Genomic DNA, 19165 nt, shown 5'->3' with positions numbered 1-19165 from the left:
TCTTTATATATTTTCTATGACTTTTCCTGTTTCACTGTAGTAACAAGCCTTCTGGTGGTGAAGAAAGCCCAACAGCACTTTAGGGATTTCATTTTTTATTTTAAGAGAAAGTCTTCAGTTGTTTGCAACACGCACCGCTGGAAGTATTTTTACATGTTTGATCAAAGTTTTAGACGATTTGAGTAGTGCTACTGGACAGGACGTGCACCTCGGTGACCTCCCTGTGGGAACAAGCACTGATGCAGTCCAGGTGGTACCAAATATGAAACACCATCACTCTGCATTCAATAATCAGCTACACAAAGCCATCATACTTGTGCTGCTGTTTTTTTTTGGAGCTTGATTTAAAATAAGTAATTAATAATACATTATGAATCATGAATAAGTAAACACATCCTCCTTTCGTTAGGCAGGTACTCTGCAAACTACACTCTTAGAAAGCCATATTTCTGTGGTTGACCTCTTTAGGTGGAAGCTTTGTGTTTCTTGTTCATTTTCAGCATTACAAGGAGATTGGAGGGACTACGCCCCAACAACAGACTCAGATTTGGGCAAAGTGGGTGAATCTGGAGCGACTCCATGGGGGGATAAGAAGCTTCTCTTTGTTGCAGCCCCACTTTTTGATTTAGGCTGCATGCGATTCTTACATTAACATCCCTCCTCGTGCAGCTTTAAGCAGTCTGCCCCATGGTAAATGTAAAGAGTGTTGTTGTTGTTGCTGCAGCACACATCGCTACAGGACACTAACAGTTGTCAAAGTGTTGTGCTGATACACCTTGGAGAATAGTCTGAAGTTAGCATTGGCAGAAGATGAGTGAATTTTTCTGTCGTCTGAGGCGTACATGCACATGAAGAAGAAAAAAAACAAAAACAGTTGTACTGGTAGGTGTTGGCTGGCAACGACGATTGTGACAATGCAAATGAGATGAAAGCTGTGTTTGGGGTTTCTCACTTGAAAAGACACTTGAGAGTGAAAATCAACTGAGAAGGCAACAAGAAGAGATTTTGACGGGTTGTAGTGGGAAAAGAAAAGTTCAGGTGACCAATGATGTTTCGGAAATACTGTGACATGTCTGATTTTAAACACGATGAAAAGTCTACAAGTATTCAGCTTAAGTGTGGCGGTTCTTTTAGGCGCCAGTGGGTGGGTGTGAGGGTTTGCTCTACTAACATCCAGCAGGTGTCTGGCTTACATAACACGGAGGGAGGTAAATTAATTTCTATATCTAGTGATGAATGAACTAAAGCTGGAGCCTTGGGTCCCTGCTGTTAAACAGGTGATATACATTAAAACATACTTTATTTTATGTAAGTTTTCTATGTAGTCGTGTCTACTGATTGAGCAGAGCAATGAGTGATGAGCATGTTATTAAGAAGTATTAAGTACAAACCTGGTGAGGTCAAATCAAAAGGTAGAACATTGTCTGAGGTGATACACAGGTCAGTCAATATATTAAACTAGAAGAGTCTTACTTTTAGAATTTGTAAAAAACTGTGTTTTGTAGATAATTCATCACGGTTTATTCTGGATGATTATTAAAATAAGCTGTTTGGTTTCAGACAATGTATCATTAGCAGTTGTCTGAATAAGAGAAATGAGGCTAACGTGTTGAAATTAAACACATGATTTAAACATCTATTTATATAACTCATTCGGTTTAATTTAAGCACTTTTACCTCTTCAGATTCACTTCATTGAGACGTATTGTACTGGATACAACTAAATTCAAGCATAGTTCAGCCTGACAGCGCTGTGAAGCGTCACAGAGACTTAACACCCAGCACGAAATCCATCACGTTCATCACAGCAGCAAATGTTAAAGTTAATCCAAATATAGAAGAAGAAGAAGAAAAAAAAACGGATTAATCATCATTAAAGAAAATGCAAATAGATGAACTCAGAAAAGCTTAAACTCTGTGAAGATGCAGTGGGGGAGTTGCCACCTTTTAATTTGCACCTTGTCGTGGCTCCTCTAACACCGTACACGTCAAATGAATTTGCAGTTTCTTGGAAATGATATGCCTGAGAGGTGAGGTTAGCTTTCATTCCATTACAGTAATTTAAAAAGCTCAAGCTTAGTCCTTGAATTACAAACGGAGATGATGGTAGATAGAATTTGACACTTGCTCTATATTAAGTTAACTCGTATAACCGTTACAGGAACAGGCCATTCAGCCACATAGTGTGCAGTTCTTATGATAAAGAGGGCCAACAACTGCAGCGGCGAACCGTGGAGACGTTCCTTATATCGACCTTTACGACGGAGTAATTCCTACGATGGTGGTAATTTAGAGGCCTGTGTGTATGGTGAGAAGCAGATTATAATTGCTCCAAGCTGTTAACAACCTTAGAAAAACACATTGTCCAATCATGTTTAGTAAAACAGATATTGTGTATCATACCACGTCTGTTCTCTATGTATTAATCCAGCTCTGTGTTAATATAATAGTAGGATTGGGAGTGCATATAATAAAACAAAAGAATAAAATAATTTCTCCGATGTTAACCTTTTTATTCATAAATCCTGTCAACTTATCTTCATACACCAGCAGATTGCATTAAAGTTTTATGTGTTGGTATTTTCACCAGTATTTTAATAAAAGACACAGCTCACTCTCATTACACAGTCACGGAAACAATCTTTCAATTGTAAGACATAAAAACTTTAATACCTTTAAGTGTGATGATATAATACTTAGGGGGTTTTCATAGAATCTAATTGAGATAGATTAAAGTACATAATAATCGTAAAGATGTTTGTTTGTACAAGTTAAAATCATTCAAACAGTAAATGCAAGTATATTGCAGACAGAGGCAGATTAATTGTCTTGAACTAAATAATAGAACGATAATAAACATCAAAGAAGTCCCTCATTAACAAGATGTTTACGTGGATCAAGATGATGAACGATATCACCACCAGAATCAAGAGCATGGATCTTACACAAAGAGTGTCAATGAGAAATCACAGATGTTTTCAATTCTGTTAGTTCTGATATGACTAGCTCACGTTTTCTTTTTTACCTGTGACGCAATATTACCTTTTAACAAAACTTCTTTTTTTTTTGCCTCAAAATTGAAGAAATGCTGCCCTTTCAAAGGCTCTTAACTATAACAATCGTGCAATAAGGTGCTGGAAGTATCACATAAGCTCAAACTGGCAGAATAGATACCCGCACACTGAAATCTATGCAGAGAACACGTTATTTTTAGCTTACAGTTTAAAGGGACCTTCATCAGAGCATACAGGGTTCAGCTGGAACAGCAGGTGTAGAATCAAACAAATCACATCCCAATCACTGTGTGCAGCACACCTGTGCTCTACTCACCCTGGTGGTAGAGGCTCCGCCTCCTGTGAACTACGGCTTTAAAGTGCTGAATGTAGTACTGAGAGACACACTTACACAAGTAAATGGGTATAGTAAAACAAAAATTCTTATTAACGATGGCTCATGCCTGATCCCTCCTAAAGCCCCATTTGATGAATGATATGATATTATTATAGGGTGCTCCGTGTTGTATATGTGTTTTGCTCCACCCACCTTTTGTGTAATATAAATAAAGTGTACAATCATACAATATTTGATGGTGAGTGAATTAGTGTAGCCTCAGTGAAAGTATGCGTGTAAAAATGTATGGACCAGAAAAAATACAAAAGCGAAAGGTCGATGTTAAGGTGTCGTCATCTTGAGAGGTTCACTGAACAGGTTCACTGGTAGGACTCTGAGCTACCGGTTCATTTTAACCATCTGACCAGAAACTGATTGACATCTGGAACACCTGGTTCACGAATACAATTCACTAGTTGGAAAACTGTAACGAACCGTTATTGACTGACCAGAATTTGCCTCTCAGTGACACATGTTTGGAAAATGCTCCTTTAACTTCACATGAATCTGTAGTATTTGCGTTTGTCATAATTCAGCTCCGCCATTGCGAAATCCGCATTCAGGATTAATTTACCTGGAAATAAAGGAATCTTGGACAAATTGTTTGCATTTTCGAAATGATGTTTTTGTGCTACACTGGGCAACAATCAGAGGAAATGCACCTAAAGCCCTCTGCAGAAGGACACTCTGTAACATATAAGCATCGACTGTCACATCCCCCCACCAGTGGGACAGAAGGCAACATGGCGGCAGGAATGTTGGTCGTGCAGGAGAGGGGAGGCAGCGGAGACCAAAGTGCTCAGGGACTCTGAACTGTGATTCATGTAACATATGAATCTTTGAGTTTCAACTTAATGTTTCCATATTTAATATAAATCTTACATAGTAGGGTTTACTTATACGGAGATTAGTAATCAACCAACAGTTGTTCAGTTCAGTTACATAATATTGAATCTGTCTACATTAATGTAGCGATGTTAGGCCTCTGCAGTGCTTCATAAAGAAACAAATCAATAATTGCCAGCTTATCAAGCTGTAACAAGGAACGGTGAAGTCAACAACTATTCATTCTCTGCTGCTGTTTTCTGCTCCCCTTTTTGGACGGTCTCACTTTTTTTTTTTCATTTTTTACCCATCCCCCTCACTTTCTCCTTTATCTTCATCTCTGTTTCACTCCCTCTCTTTCTTGCTGTCTCAGTGTAATGTGATCCAGGACCGATGCTGGCAGCCCCAACTGTGGCACCGCAATCTCTGCTGTGCTCTGGTTGCTAAGCAGCCTGTCTGCTGAGACGGGGGGCTCGGTGATGCACCTCCCTCTCAGTCTGCTTCCAAAATAATATATTAAAAAAATAAATAAAGACAGGGGGGAGAGTGGCAGAGCTGGCCATCAGGCTATCAGCCAAAATTCAGATGATCCCTCCAAATGTCTCCGTTTTCAGAATGGGCTGCTTCACATCTGCAGTGCAGCAGAGCATGTTGTGAGCCTCGGGGGCTTCAGGACGGTACGGCACACACACACACACACACACACACACACACACACACACAAGGGCTAACTCACAGGACAGTGTGGTAGATCTCCGCTGTGATGCCTCCCCACCTTCTGACGCGTTTGTAATGGAAAATGCTGTGTGCAGATTTTGTGTGATCGCGCCTAGAATGAAACCTACCATGTGTGGCTAGAACAGTGGGCTGCTGGCGGGCTGCCCAGGTGTGGGCCATCGGTAGAGGAGTCAGGCTACTAGGAAGCCGCTGCGTGTTCTGCTACCGTGGAGCCTCTATGAGTCATCCGGTCGCTCCATGTGGTTGTGGAGGACGAGCACTTTGCACAATGGAAATGTATTGAGGCCTCTGTGATGCCATCACTTGTAGGCGTCAAACATGTTATGTTATTACATGTATACAGTTTGCCCACATTTGGCTTCAGATGCCACTGTGATGAAAATGCAGCTCTGTGAAGGGAGTTTGACATTCACACCATTGTGTGTTAAGGAGGGCATATTTTGTTTTTTTTATAAAAACATGAGACCTGTTTGGACTAACGGCCTCATCTGTGTCTGTGTGTCTGCAGAAGTACAGGTACCAGGATGAGGAGACGCCCCCCTTGGAGCACAGTCCAGCACATCTGGCCCCAGGGAAAAGTGCCGAGATGCTTCATATGAGTGACAAGAATCTCGCTGCCATGGAAGCCATACATGGCTACACACCACACACACATATCTCTCCTGTTAAGGTAGGACTCACGCACACACACACACAATCACATATGTTGGATCAGTATGTAACGCTATAGCACAATACACTCGGCTGTCAGCATTTAGGAATGGGACTGTTACTGTGTTAGAATAGACACACTTCAACAATTAAATCTTTACCACAGTGCTATATCTACAGTGTGACCTTATATTCACATGAACCACTCTGCAGTTGGGCTGTCAAAATTGGCTGAAAATTACATTTGAATATTATCGATTTAAAAAAACACTTAGGACTATTTAAATATCCATTTTTGAGCTTTTTGTCCATGACAACATGTCCTAACTGGCTCCGTGAGATGCAGCACTGTGCAGAATGCTGTTTTTAATGTTTATTAATGTTTCAAATTAAAGCGAAATGAGACAAAAAAAATGATATACCAAATTACTTGCACTGCATTACCAGTTTGCTATTGTAAAGGCTAGGTCTGAGAGCCCATTTTCAATCAGCAGACAGATTTATAGGCATGGTAATGGGGTTTCCCTTTTTCTAATTTGCTTCATTCGGAGACATAACATTCACTCAGCTTGTTACATTTATATTAAGAATTTCAGTTATCTCACACGCAAATGGTTGATTAAACACATTATCTGTAACTTTGCACTTAAAATGTTGTGTTGTCTGTATTTGAAATTCTAATTCTGCAACATACTGTAAATACCTTGATGAGAATATAATGTATTTATGAGGAAACCCGGCCTCTTGTCAGAGCTACACCGTGCATATTGGGCAATTTGATATCAGAGCTTAACAGCATGAAAATCTCAGACAAGTGGACACAAGATGCATTTAGTAATCTGATGACCTGAACCACTTCAGGACGTGATCAAAGATCAATTTAAAAAAAACAGATTGAATAGAATGTGTAACAGCAGAATGATTGGGATTTACACATTTAAAAAAAATCTCAATAACCTGACCTGTAGTTGAAGGAATCTTCCATTTCCTGAAAGAAGACGATACACTCACATTTTGAAGTGGAGAGAGTCATCTAGAACTTCGTAAGATACAATCAAAGCAGCTCCCTGTACAGCCACTGACCTACTTATCTCACAGAATATATTTAAGACACGTGTCTTACAAATGCAGAGACACGAACCTCTGTGAGAGCTCCGTGACAAAAGGAGGAGACACTGCAGACAACATGAGATCTACTGGTCAGTCAAAAGATACCGCTGACAGGGCGAATATGAGCAGGGTCATGTTGCCTGGAGTGCATTAACGAATACATACTGTAGCTACAAATGCAAGCAGGTGTAGGCTGTAATGCACACTTAATACCGATCCATCCCATACGCCCACACATGTTTTTTAACAGCCTCACAGGCTGTTAAGACTTAAGAGCTCCAATATATTTATTTGCTCTGAGGGGGAAAGTGTTTCTCAATTTCCATCATGGGAGTTCACTGAAATCCCAGAGGAGCTGATGTGTCCATTAAAATGCTCTCTTTTAATGAGTGGAGAGGAGAGGCTGAGTTATTGTGCTTCACCGCTGCTATTCAAAAACGTACAGAGGCTGTTCAGCATGAGCTGTGGAGGCCATGGGGTTTTTTATTCTGAGATATAGTGCTCAGTTTAGGAACACTGTCAAATCAACAATGAGTGGCATTGGAGAGTCAGTTCCAGTCGTCATATGGCACACTAGAAACAAATGTATGGCACAGTGCAAACAGGATTATTAAATGAGCATGAAATCAACATATCGCACGAGTAACACAAGTCAATGAAATCCTGGAGTACAGTAGAACATGTGAGGAAAGAAAACCAGATTTTGGGGGGGTAACAGGTTTTTTTTTTTACACAGACATCATGATAAACTACGAGTAAAACAGTGTGAAACCCTGAAATATTTTGCTTCTTGCTATCCCTTTCTGACCTTTCTTGCTGGTTAGATTAATTCCCCTTTGTCTCGCTGGAGTTTGTCATCCAGCACATGCCAAGGGATCGGTAATTATTCACAGTGGATGGGTGCACCACTCTATCACGGCGACGGGGGGGGGGGACTTTCTGCTTTCCCTAAAATCAACCTTTATGAAGTCTAAATAAAGTCTATCTAAGAGAAAATGTGATGTGTGCCCTGCAGTGTTTCTGATCCATTACATGACTCATTGCTTCGTTCCATGGAGGCTCGTGATATCAGTAAATCAGTGCATCTGTCAGGTAACATACAGGAAATAGGATTTCATGGCGAGCTGTAATTACATTGTAAGTAACAAGGTTATCTGTAATACTTCTCCAGATAAAGTTTAATAAAAGATAATCCCGGTGATATTCTATGTTTGCTATATTGACAAATCCCAAGAAAAGACCAACAGCAATAATGAATGTATTGTATAACCAGAACCACAAATACTGCCAAAGCAGCCGAAGTCTTCCTCTGTGCCATAGACCTCCATTCTAACATCAGTGAGCCAACAATATCCACATTGTATGGAAAGAAAGCTTTCTTCACATTATCCCTCCAGATATAACCACTAGAGGTAATACTTATGTGTACAAGTCCCATTCGTCCTAACAGACACGTTGGAGATTTGTTCCCATTTGTCCACAGATAATACTGAATCAAACCTTTAGAGCGAGATACAAAACTGGTGGGGGAAAGTAACTGAAATAAATATTGTAGCACTAATTGTTATTCCACTGCAGGAAAACTCCATCTTCAGGATATTTGTCCTATCGCATGAAAAGGCAGAATGTTGATGTTGTTCACAACATTTTGGGAACCAGGATTTGCCCTCTTTCTATTTCTGGAATGCTGCCATTATTCATGAAGTCTTGTGTTTCTCTTCAGGGAGAAGTGAATGCACTGAGAAGTAGAAAGGTCTGGGCTCACTTCAAAGTGAATTGTTTGCATCATTTCATGTCAGTGGTCTGCTTCATTGAATAAGTATTTAAAAAAATATATGTAGTTGTTTAAAAGTAACTCAATCCCAGGATGATAGATTGCTGTGGACAAACATTTTTTGGTTTTATTTTTACCTAAAGAGCCTCATGAGGGGCATGAAAGTATTAGCATTAATCAGGGTTACCATTCTTTTCTACAGGACGTTTTCACTGAGCTGGTGTGACAGACGGCAGTAGCGCTATACACCAATATGTTCCTCTCTGATTTTAACGTTTGATTTTAAAACGGTGCAGCATATGGCTAAAATGTATCTATCAAATCATCTCTTACATGCTTAGCAATCATGTCAAATTGATCACAGCATAAATCAAACACACCTGCAGACGTAGGCAAAACAAGTTTTCTAGGTTTTCCAGGATACGTTGCAACTCTGATTCATGTCTGATCCATTATAATTGCGTAATTGTAAGAAATGATTAAATCTGAGGATAATATGATGAACATAATGAAGGCTGTTTTTTTGCTATTTGATGCTCATGAAGATGATTGTGATTACGAGAATAATGCTGATGATGATATGATGATGATGTGATAATGATGACGATAGTGTCTGGTTTATCTGCACTTCCTGACACAGTGTCATGATGACCTCATGGTGGCTCAGTATTTACAGTTTTGTGGCCCTTTTCATCACAGTGTGACATGATTTCCAGAGGATACGCTGGCCTGAATCAATCTCATTTCCCCATGTTTCACATTCACCTCCCTCATTAGCTGGATGATTCTCCTGCACCCCTCTCCCTGCTTGTGTCTGGCTGCAGAAAGCTGAGGGAAGTTGACTTGTAAGCACAACGTTGCCTGTTTGAACAAATCCACCTGCAAGGAAATAAAATAAATTAGTGCTAGTTAAATACTCTTTGCTACTATAAAACTACTGCTGATGTGCCATCAAGCAAGGCACTATAAGTCCAAAATGTCTCCAGTGAAGCTATTAATAGAAGGACATGTCTATATTAGGGAAGAGATGTGCACATATATTATCTGTAAATATCAGGATCAGCATGAATCCACCTCCCAGGTAGCGCTACTTGGATCAGCAAATACAGCTGTCCCAACATTCACACTTTAATGACGTGCTTTGCTGCAATATAAAACTTTTCCAGTGGGAGGAAAAGTGTCTCCTGACATGTGAAAATGCTGCACTGCTGCTCTTTGTGAAATTCATAGGTATAGAGTGCATTGTTTAGAGTAGCAGCTTCAGAGTTATGAATGACTGGTTGGGGGAAAGAGGTGCTAGATCATCAAGTATATGGTATGTGGTGGGTTTTTTCTGTCCTATTGTCGCTCATCATTTAATTTGTGGTTTACTAATAATCAGCGCATAATGTAATCGGATTAATAAATACGCAAGTGCCTCGGTTGTATAATTGTTGTGCAATAGTTTTACTGGTCTGTGAAAATGCAGGTAAACACAGCCAGTGTCAAAGCATCTAGTATCAGCTTATTATAGATTTTATTAATAATGTACTTCATGGTAACCTGGTTCTGTTGGACCTCCGCTGTGAACCCAGATGTCAACATGTGTGAGGGTGTCATATGAACTAAAAGAAAACAAGACGGTACCCTGTTCCCATCCGCATGCTCTGCACAATTACCCTCTCCCTTCTGTTGTTTTGCAGCCTGTGTTGATGTCTTCGGGACACACTCCAATGTACACCTCCGCCGTTTCCACACTGGTAAGAGCACAGCGACCCGAGCCTCTCCGTCACCCCGAAAGTTAACATGTATCATCATCATCAGCATCGGTCATCATCATCATCATCATCATCATCATCATCAGTCTGATTTGTCCGATCCTCATTTCCTGTCTTTGGTGTCACTCAGAGCTCGGCTGTCTGATTGCAGACAGGCAGCTGCCTTGTTCAGTGTCATTGTATCTGTGGTGCCAGAGTATGAGGTCATCGGTTTTCCGATGACATCAGCGTGATCATACTCATTGTCATTCGATTTGTTTCCGCTTGTACTCGAAGACTATTGTCCGGGCCTGAATCACATGCACTGCGACTGAAAAGTGTGTTAATGTGATCTGCTTCCATCACATCATATCATTGATTTCCTGTGTTATATATTTACATTCCTACGTGAACACATCCAGCCTATGCGTTGTAGATCCTGTTTCAGTATAAGGAAGTCTTAATAATTTTGTCGACATATTTCTCTAGCATCTCAGGCTTGATTTTGCACAAACACAAAAGCTATCCTGAAACATGTAAATCAATGGAAAAGTAGCCACGATGCATGTGAGACATGAGTAAAAGATGAAACCGATCCTTAATGCGCATCACTGTCAAAGCTTCAGCGGTGTGTCGAAGGCGTCGTGTAGCGTGAGGGTCAGATAAGACGGATAGATGCGATGTGTTTGCAGGACAGACTGAAGCCTGTAGGTGTCAGTGTTAGACTGTGCAGAGTGACTCCCATAACCTTGAAAAGACGGCTGTGCTGCGTTCCCAATAAAACAGTTTTATGATCAGACAGGTTGCATTAGCCTCGTGCGCCATGAATTGCTCCAAAGACTTCGTCTGTCTTGCGAGGCAGAAATATATTACACAATGGCAGGGGAAGTCACACTAAAGTGCCATTAGAAACAACAAGGAAATGATCAGTTATAACATCATTTATACTTATTTATAACACGAGTCGAATGCAGAACTTGATTGGATGTGTACTTAAATAGAGCAATTTTCAAAGCTAAAAGGCGGGATCTTTAGAAAGAGTGGATTATAAAAATCGGGCATTCAGTCTCCGTTGAACAAGTATTTACATTTTGAACTATTCATCATGTCTCGTCTTTGTCTGCTTGCCCTGACCTTAAACACACCCCGTCTACAAGTGCCTGCTTGTAGTTTAACATATCCTGCACACCCTTAAACATGAAGTCATCAGTATGTCTGCATTCATTCTCTCACACATACAGTTGTACTCATTCTGCATGCGCTCCAGTGGTGAAGTATGTTGCAGCACCGCCCATATGTGTGTCCATGTCTTTGCAGCTGGTGTCGTGTCCATGTGCTTGTCATTGATGTATGGGTGGTGTCGTCAGTCTGTCTCTTTATTGCTTTAATGGTGTGGGGTTTGCCAGTACCACTCCAGGCCCCATTGATTTATGGGTAGGATTGTCTTTGGAAGCGATGCAATGGTTTGGCAAAGTAAGGAGGTCTTTGGGTTATGTACATGAATTAGCGAAGAGGTGCTTTAGCTTCAAATTACATTCTTTTTTTCTTTTAAACTTAGGGCATAATGTAATTAGAAATGATTTTTTTTTCACACACTGCACAGAACTTCTGGTATCGATCTGTGCTCATATTAATGGATCCTCCTGCCTCTTATATGACTCTGTAGGTCTGCTGTACCATGTCACACTTTTATTACATCAATTGTTGTGATGGATGTTTTTCTTGCTGCTGTGATTACATTGAAAGTTCATGTTCTACGTCACAGCGAACAAGGGATCCAAATAAATGCTTTCATGTGCCACACTGGACACAATATTTAGCATCAAATACAAGCCTCCTATACAAGGAGGCAAATCCATTATTTGCTTTCTTATCCGAAAATATTATTGACAAAAGGGATATTTTGAAAAAACGAGGCTCAGCTAATGAGCGTTCCTGCAGTGTTGCAGGAAGAGTATCTCCCTGGCTTTGGAGTGAATCCCACTGGCGTCTGGTTATTGAACTAAGCTTGGCTGAATTCAGCATTAAAGAAACCTTTATACTTCACATATAGATATAAAAGTAGTGATCCCTGTGTGTGTGTGTGTGTGTGTGTGTGTGTGTGTGTGTGTGTGTGTGTGTGTGTGTGTGTGTGTGTGTGTGTGTGTGACTCTATAGAGGCAGGAAAAATACCACAGTTACACGAAACCCCATCTATGGCTGTAGAATTCCATTCATTCTCTATATTTTGGATGAGGTTCACTCACACATTAACTACCCTGAAGGCAGCGCTGTAGCTGCTCTCCGCCTCTTTTCATGACATTCTACCTTTGTCTGTATTCACTGACAGAGTCTCTGAAGTAGTCTTAAAGGGCCAGTGTGTAGCATTTTGGGGGAGATATATAAGCAGAAAAGTAATATAATTTAATACAATTTAAAAGAAAGAAAGAAAATAAACAGCAAGCATACACAACACAATCCTATAACAATAAAGAAAATAACCCGAGAGGTGTGGTGGGAGTAAAGTCAGTGAGCAGGTCAGAAATATACCGGGGAGCTGAACCATGCAGCGCCTTTAAAACCAATCGGAGGATGTTGAAATGAATTATCTGTTGAATGAGAAGCCAATGAGGGGATTTAAGTATCGTAGTAATGTGATGGTGCTTTCTTGTACCGGTAAGAACTCCGGCGGCTGAATTCTGTACGAGTTGAAGTCTTCCTATTGAGCGTTTTGATAATCCATTTAAAAAGGTCATTGTAGTAATGTAATCTGTTAAAAAATGAAAGCATGAACCAGTTTCTCAGAATCAGTTTGTGATATAAATCTTTTCTACTTTTGATATATTTCTAGTGGTGATATGTGTATTTCCTGAATTAAGGATGACAGACAGGTTTCTGACCTGCTCACTGGCTTTTAAATTACGGGATGAAAGACATGTTATTATTTCCGACCACTGCTTCTCGGGACCAACAGGAAGAATTTCAGTTTTGTTTATGTTTCGCTATTAGAAGTTCAATAATCTGTATTCTGTAATGAATTTCATCAGGTTTTCAATTGGTCTCAGGACATCAGTAGAAAGCGAGATATAACGCTGCGTGTCATCTGCGTATGAATGATAGGATATGGCTTAAGGCCACCGTAGATGTACCGCAGTCTTGCAAAGGGAGGAGTGAGCGGAGGGGTTATTCAGTCGGTTGCAATCTGCAACTACGCCAGTAGATGCCAGCAAATCCTACACACTGTCCCTCTGAGAAAACATTTGCCATTTACCCTTCATTCGACAGGCCGGGAGTGAGAACCGGCAGGTATAAAGTGCTTACTGAAGACACCCACCGCCCAGTTTATGTTACACTCTGTCTCCTCTCTGAAAAAGGATCACTTTCTCTCCTCTAAAACCACAGAATGTTCCCTTTTCACACAAATCGTCTTCAGACAAAATAGTCAACCCCTCTAAGACAATTGTTTTCAGTGTAAGGATTCAATTACTGTTTTCTGTAGTGTTTGCCCAAGAGCTCCCCATCACACCCTCCCCTTTCTGCTCTGCACTTGTCTGGTTGGTATCTGGTTTCTATCTTCATTTTCTCCCGTCCTCCTTACTTTTCTTTAATAAATGTTTAAATATGTCCCTGCAGCTTCGGTGTAATTACAGTGCAGCAGCAGCAGCTCAGGTCCTTTGGGAAGGAGAGGGGAGGGAGGAAGAGGAGGAAGAAATATGCATGCAAAAGGAGGAGGAGAGAGCTGTTCACGCTGAATGGCAGAGTAAGACAGATAGAGAGGATCCTTGCAATTGGAAGGGTGAGAAAGTTAGATAGGTGGACAGAGGGGTTTTATTTAACAAAATGAGAACGTCAGCTGACAGCTTGTCCTTCAACGTGTCCTTACATAAGTCTGTGCGTTCCTTTGTGTTTCTGTGTGTGTGTGTGTGTATATTACACGCCTGTCGATCCATCTGTCTTGTAAAAAGAGAGCTTGAGCGAGCTGTGAGAAATAAAATATGTGGATTTAAATAGGAATTCTACTCCTCTTTTTGTAAGTAGTTGTGTAGATTACCTCCACCATTTAGTAATCAATTTGAGGAATGAAAAATACGGCAAGCATACATGTAATTTCCCTTTCAAACGTATTGTCCTATTGTTTACCCTCCTTGAAGCATTTAGCTGTCCATGGTGCTGAAATCATTGTCACTGATTTCTGAGCCAGCTATAAGGCTCGAGGACTCATGAAGGTCTTGGATGGATTTTGCCTCCAAACATGAGATTTTGATGAGATGAACATTTTTCTTTTCAAATCAAAGCAGAATTGCCGTAATATGCATTTTTAGAAGTTTATTTGTTTTCGACAAATTGCTCGAAAATATCTGCAAGATTTCTGATCCAGAAAACACAGGACACAAACTAAAATAATCTGATGTCAAGCTACATTCCCCCCCGCTGTGTTTACGTTTCACTATTCTGACTGACTGACTGTAGACATTGGGGCTCGCAGGCCTCCAGCCCCCCCTGTCAGTTCCAAGTGCTCCCCAGGACGAGTCGGGCCGGTTTGAGCAGCTCGTCCTTCTAAGTTCAGCCAACGTATATATATATATATATATATATATATATATATATATATATATCCTCCCCCTCTCACATCACCAGCGTGGACATTATACAGAGAGACAGCTAAGTAATTGCCATCAAACTTTCCTGCTCGCTCCTCTTTCCAGTGGGGATGGGAGGGGTACAGTACAGTAGCAGCAGAAAAATATGAACTGCATTCTCGCTGAGCACAGACCAGTAGCAGGGAGGCTCCGCTATCGCAGTCCACTGCCACGGATGACGATCACTGGAGGGATCTGTTTTTTTTACTCTGGATTTGTTAAGACGGGACGATTGTGTCTCAGATAATAACGAGCCATGTCAGCGAGGAGTCATTCTTTATAACTGGAGCCTTGGATAGGAGGATGTTATTGGGCTTCCTCAAACAAAGTCTCCCGCACCAACTCGGCAAGACGAGGACGCTAACAGGGCTGTGCTTTCTCTGTGATTTTGGATTTTAAATTGTTTGAAGGTGTATCCCGCGTCTTCAGCGTGCCATCTTTGGTATTATGTCGTATTTAGAGTGAATGGAAAGCAAAGCTGAAACGGCACACGTTAAGTTAAAATAGACATCTTTTCCTTCAGGCGATCTGGACGCTCAGTGGTTTATATGATCAACCGTCATGGCAGGGCCTGGACCTGATGGCTCTCTTTGCGACGATGCTTTTTTTTGTTATTGTTGAAAGCAGACACTTCTAGAGCGCACTCAAACTCCTCTAGCCACACACTTGGTGGGTGGGTGTGTCAGTTTGGGAGGAGAGCAGGGTTCGCTCCCAGTTTATCAACCACGATTCACATTTCGGCACCGAAGCAGAATGTTCATGTCTGTGTGGTACGCCAAAAAGATGGGCAGCCGGTTCCTCAACAATGTACGAAAAGCCAAGAGACATCGGCATCATCAGATGGTAGGCATGTTTCAAACATGTTCCCTCTATGACTGTACCTCATATCTGGGAAAGCTTATTGAAAACGCCAATTTTGCCTCGTAGCTCAGAGGAGGTGGTGCTTGAAGAGTATGTTTGATTATGTTATTAGTATTATTATTATGGTACCAAGGCTTTGTTTTGTTTATCTGCACAGATAGAATAGTCAAGGCTGTGGCTGCACTTAAGGCGCATGATGGATATTTTAATCACAGTGAGCCTCAGTAATCAAATCTGGTAATACTAATCAAATCCTGTTCTGGCTCGGGCTGCGTGATTGTTTGCGAGTCCTCCTCTGATGGTGTGAAGGTGCAGCTTCTTTCATTCCATATTCCAACCAACCGGGAGCTCAAGGTCTCCACCACCCGCACACATGCAACTATGCTACAACCTTTTTATGCACTTCATGGATATACTTGGGATTTAATAAGAAGCCAATAAGTGAGCAATGTGCATGTGATATCCAAATGAATCTCATGGCACCAGCCATCTAACCTGACTCACATGTTACTAAACACTTCACACAAGTCTGGTCCTCTTATTTCTGTTTGTTGAGCAGCCTTGCAGAGCCCAACGGTGAGGGTCAATCTGGAGTTATCTGTCTGTACCCAGATGAGCAGCACTTTGGATACACATTTCTTTTAAAAGTGCAATACCCATAATGCTTGCCTGCTTAACTGTTGCTCTAAAATAAAACAATATTGTCTTTGTCAAAACACATGCCAATTCATATAGTTTGACATTGCGTATGTTTCCATAGAGGTCCTTATCTTGCCGATTGCCCGGACGGCTTTTATATGTTACAGGCTTTGCAGCTTCTGCAAGGTGTGCAGGACACGCACCGTTTAAGCCTCTCTAATGCAACCTTAGGTTTGTATCCAGTGCCCACTCACACATGACATCATCCCCTCTGATCACAGTGAAGTATTCTTCGCACGCTTCATCTCAACAGGAACGGCAAAGACAGCAGCTGATGTTTTAAATATCCTTAGGCTTAACTAAACCTGGTGAATGTTATTATCGGTGTTATTTTTACCTCATTCGACTGCAAATGTCAATCCGACTGAGAGCGACTAGAGGTGTGAGCGCGCACAAAATGGGTCATGAGCCTCAGACAAACACACACATGCACAGACAAGTAGAGAATGACTAGATCGCCTGAAAATCATGTGAATCTAAATAGAAAAAGGAATGAATTTAAACACACTGCTTCACTCTTTTTTTCTTGCCACTGCTAAAACATTGATATATGTTTATTATTTTATTCAAGAAATGTTGAAATCGCACGTAGCACAAAACACACACAACAAATCTGGAGATCAGTGTTAGAAGAAAAACCCAAATAAATCAGTTGTATTCGTCTTTGACTATGCACATTCTGGCACTCAGCGTGCTGCGTATGAATCCATCGAGAGGAAACGGTCTGAGAGTGGATGGGTGGTGGTGCTGCCTGTACAGACATGGCAGAGGACGGGTTAGTTGAATATGTGGTGCTAAAATATAGGTGGGAAGGAGCAGCCAAACACTGTAAATCCTAACGACCGCCACGTCGAACAACTCGACAGAGCCGAGGGAGGGAGAGAGGGCTCTGTCAAAATCCCTGCAGGGGAACCGCCTGCACCGGCCTTAGATTTCTGCTGGCTATACTCATTATTTTTGCCTAGATATGGATGAATTTGACGTAATGTTCGGCAGCACGGCCCGTTGGACACAAGCCACGAGGTGAAGTTCTGCACATGGCACCGTTATAATCGAAAACAGTTAAAGCAGAGCTCTGGCCGGGGGAGAGTTTTATGTCTTTTGCTCGTGTGGATGAGCATTTCCTCCCTATAATGGCAGCTATATTTAGTATCATTTAACTTGATTCATTGCAAGAAACAGGGATAGGATGGAAGGAGGACATTGTAACCTTCATGAAGGCAGGATTAGTGCAGGACTATTGCATTAGTTTCATCTAGGTGTACCTAATAAACTGGCAATCCAGTAATAATCCACGCAAAAACACAGTGAGCGTTTCCTCTTTGAGCTGACAACTTAAATCTGTTAGAGAGAGCAAAAGATAACTTCCCATTGCATCACATAACCCATTACCCACACGGGGTAAGAATGTGAAAGAGTTTTTCGTAAAAGCTGAGAAACTGTGTTCAGCTTCATCGTGTAGTTGTGCGTGTGTGTGTGTGTGTGTGTGTGTGTGTGTGTGTGTGTGTGTGTCTGTGTGTGTGTGTGTCTGTGTGTGTCTGTGCCAGAGCTGTCGGGTCTGTGAAGGTCAGCGGGCTGATTTTATGCTGCTGTTTGCTGCTCGGTAAGCACTTCAGAGCGTCTCTCCCATGCTAATCAGGACAAGTGACAGAAATATAAACACAGGAGTTTAGATGGGGAGTCGCACCTTGTTCTGCAAAGACTACACTGCACATAATAGTGTATTTACATCTGACAACACCAGATACCTTGATGATGATGAGAGTGAATCCATGAAAAGGAATGAGAATAAACGATAAAGAGATTAAGAGGAGAGGAATAAGAGTAGTGTGCGGAGGTTAACTCTTCGCTGTAGATGAGCAAACCCAAACCACATCAGTGCCAAAAAGAAATCCTGTCGTCTCGTTGACTTGCTGTCTTGAAACGTTTGTTTTGAAGCAACTGGTGGGCGTGAGGCAGACGACCATGTCCACAGTATTCACTAGATAGCCTAACGTGCCGTCATTCAACCAAGATAAACCAAAGATTTGGGGGGAAAACCATGGGGCGGAGCATTAATTATTTCTGTGTCCATCGTCAGTGGATAGTAATAAATTCCTCCCGAGCAGTGCCCTCTGTCCTTTAGAGTGACAACCACAGTGGAATGAGAAAGGTGTTATCACAGCTAAGCACTAAAACGGCCATCAGTCTTGGCTGTGACCGGAGGTTTCATCCAGGAGCTGCCTCATCTTCCAGTTTCTGCCATTATTTCTTAATAACACGTCTTCTCTCTCTCTCTCTCCCTCTCTCTCTCTCTCTCTCTCTCTCTGCCTCCAGGGAAATACTCCTCCAGTGGTGGTGAACACTGACACACTCGATGGCTCCCCATATGTAAGGATTATGTTTAATCTCCCATTTATTGTATTGTTATAGGCTCATTTTAACCGCCTTCGTATTCAGTCCTTGTTATCAGTAGTTCCACTGCTTTCCCAGCATCCAGGTATAGCTCTGTGTGCATTGTTTTAATCTGAATAATAAAAGTAATTAATTGTACCTCTTTTTTAATTAAAATTAAGTTTCTCTGTTTGATATACGTCAGACTGAACAGAAGCATCACTTAATAAGATTCAACGTTCTTTAACAATGCCTTTTCTCTAATGAGAGCAGTGAGATGAACATATTGTCATGAATTGTGAGGGATTAGAGAATGAGGCTTCTCAAAGAAAAGCCTCCGTGCTCACAGACCAGTGTTTTTGCACCACTACGGCACTAAGACAAGTTGT

The 19165-nt window shown here is 41.3% G+C and overlaps 1 protein-coding gene across 4 annotated transcripts in view; it reads left to right on the top strand.

Moving 5' to 3' along the window:
• The window catches only part of dlg4a (discs, large homolog 4a (Drosophila)), a 52498-nt gene that overhangs the window by 20802 nt on the left and 12531 nt on the right, over window positions 1–19165 (top strand). For all 4 annotated transcript variants that reach the window (XM_031869090.1, XM_031869089.1, XM_031869088.1 and 1 more), the window contains exons 2-4: window positions 5462–5623; window positions 10171–10227; window positions 18720–18773. In XM_031869090.1, the coding sequence (XP_031724950.1) occupies window positions 5462–5623; window positions 10171–10227; window positions 18720–18773 (273 nt within the window). The remainder of the gene's footprint in view (window positions 1–5461; window positions 5624–10170; window positions 10228–18719; window positions 18774–19165) is intronic.

This window comes from Anarrhichthys ocellatus, unplaced genomic scaffold, assembly GCF_004355925.1.
Source record: "Anarrhichthys ocellatus isolate YVR2014 unplaced genomic scaffold, GSC_Weel_1.0 scaffold46, whole genome shotgun sequence".
NCBI lineage: Eukaryota > Metazoa > Chordata > Actinopteri > Perciformes > Anarhichadidae > Anarrhichthys > Anarrhichthys ocellatus.
The sequence above is the reverse complement of the archived record's forward strand: the minus strand, read 5'-3'. Positions and strand labels throughout refer to the sequence as shown.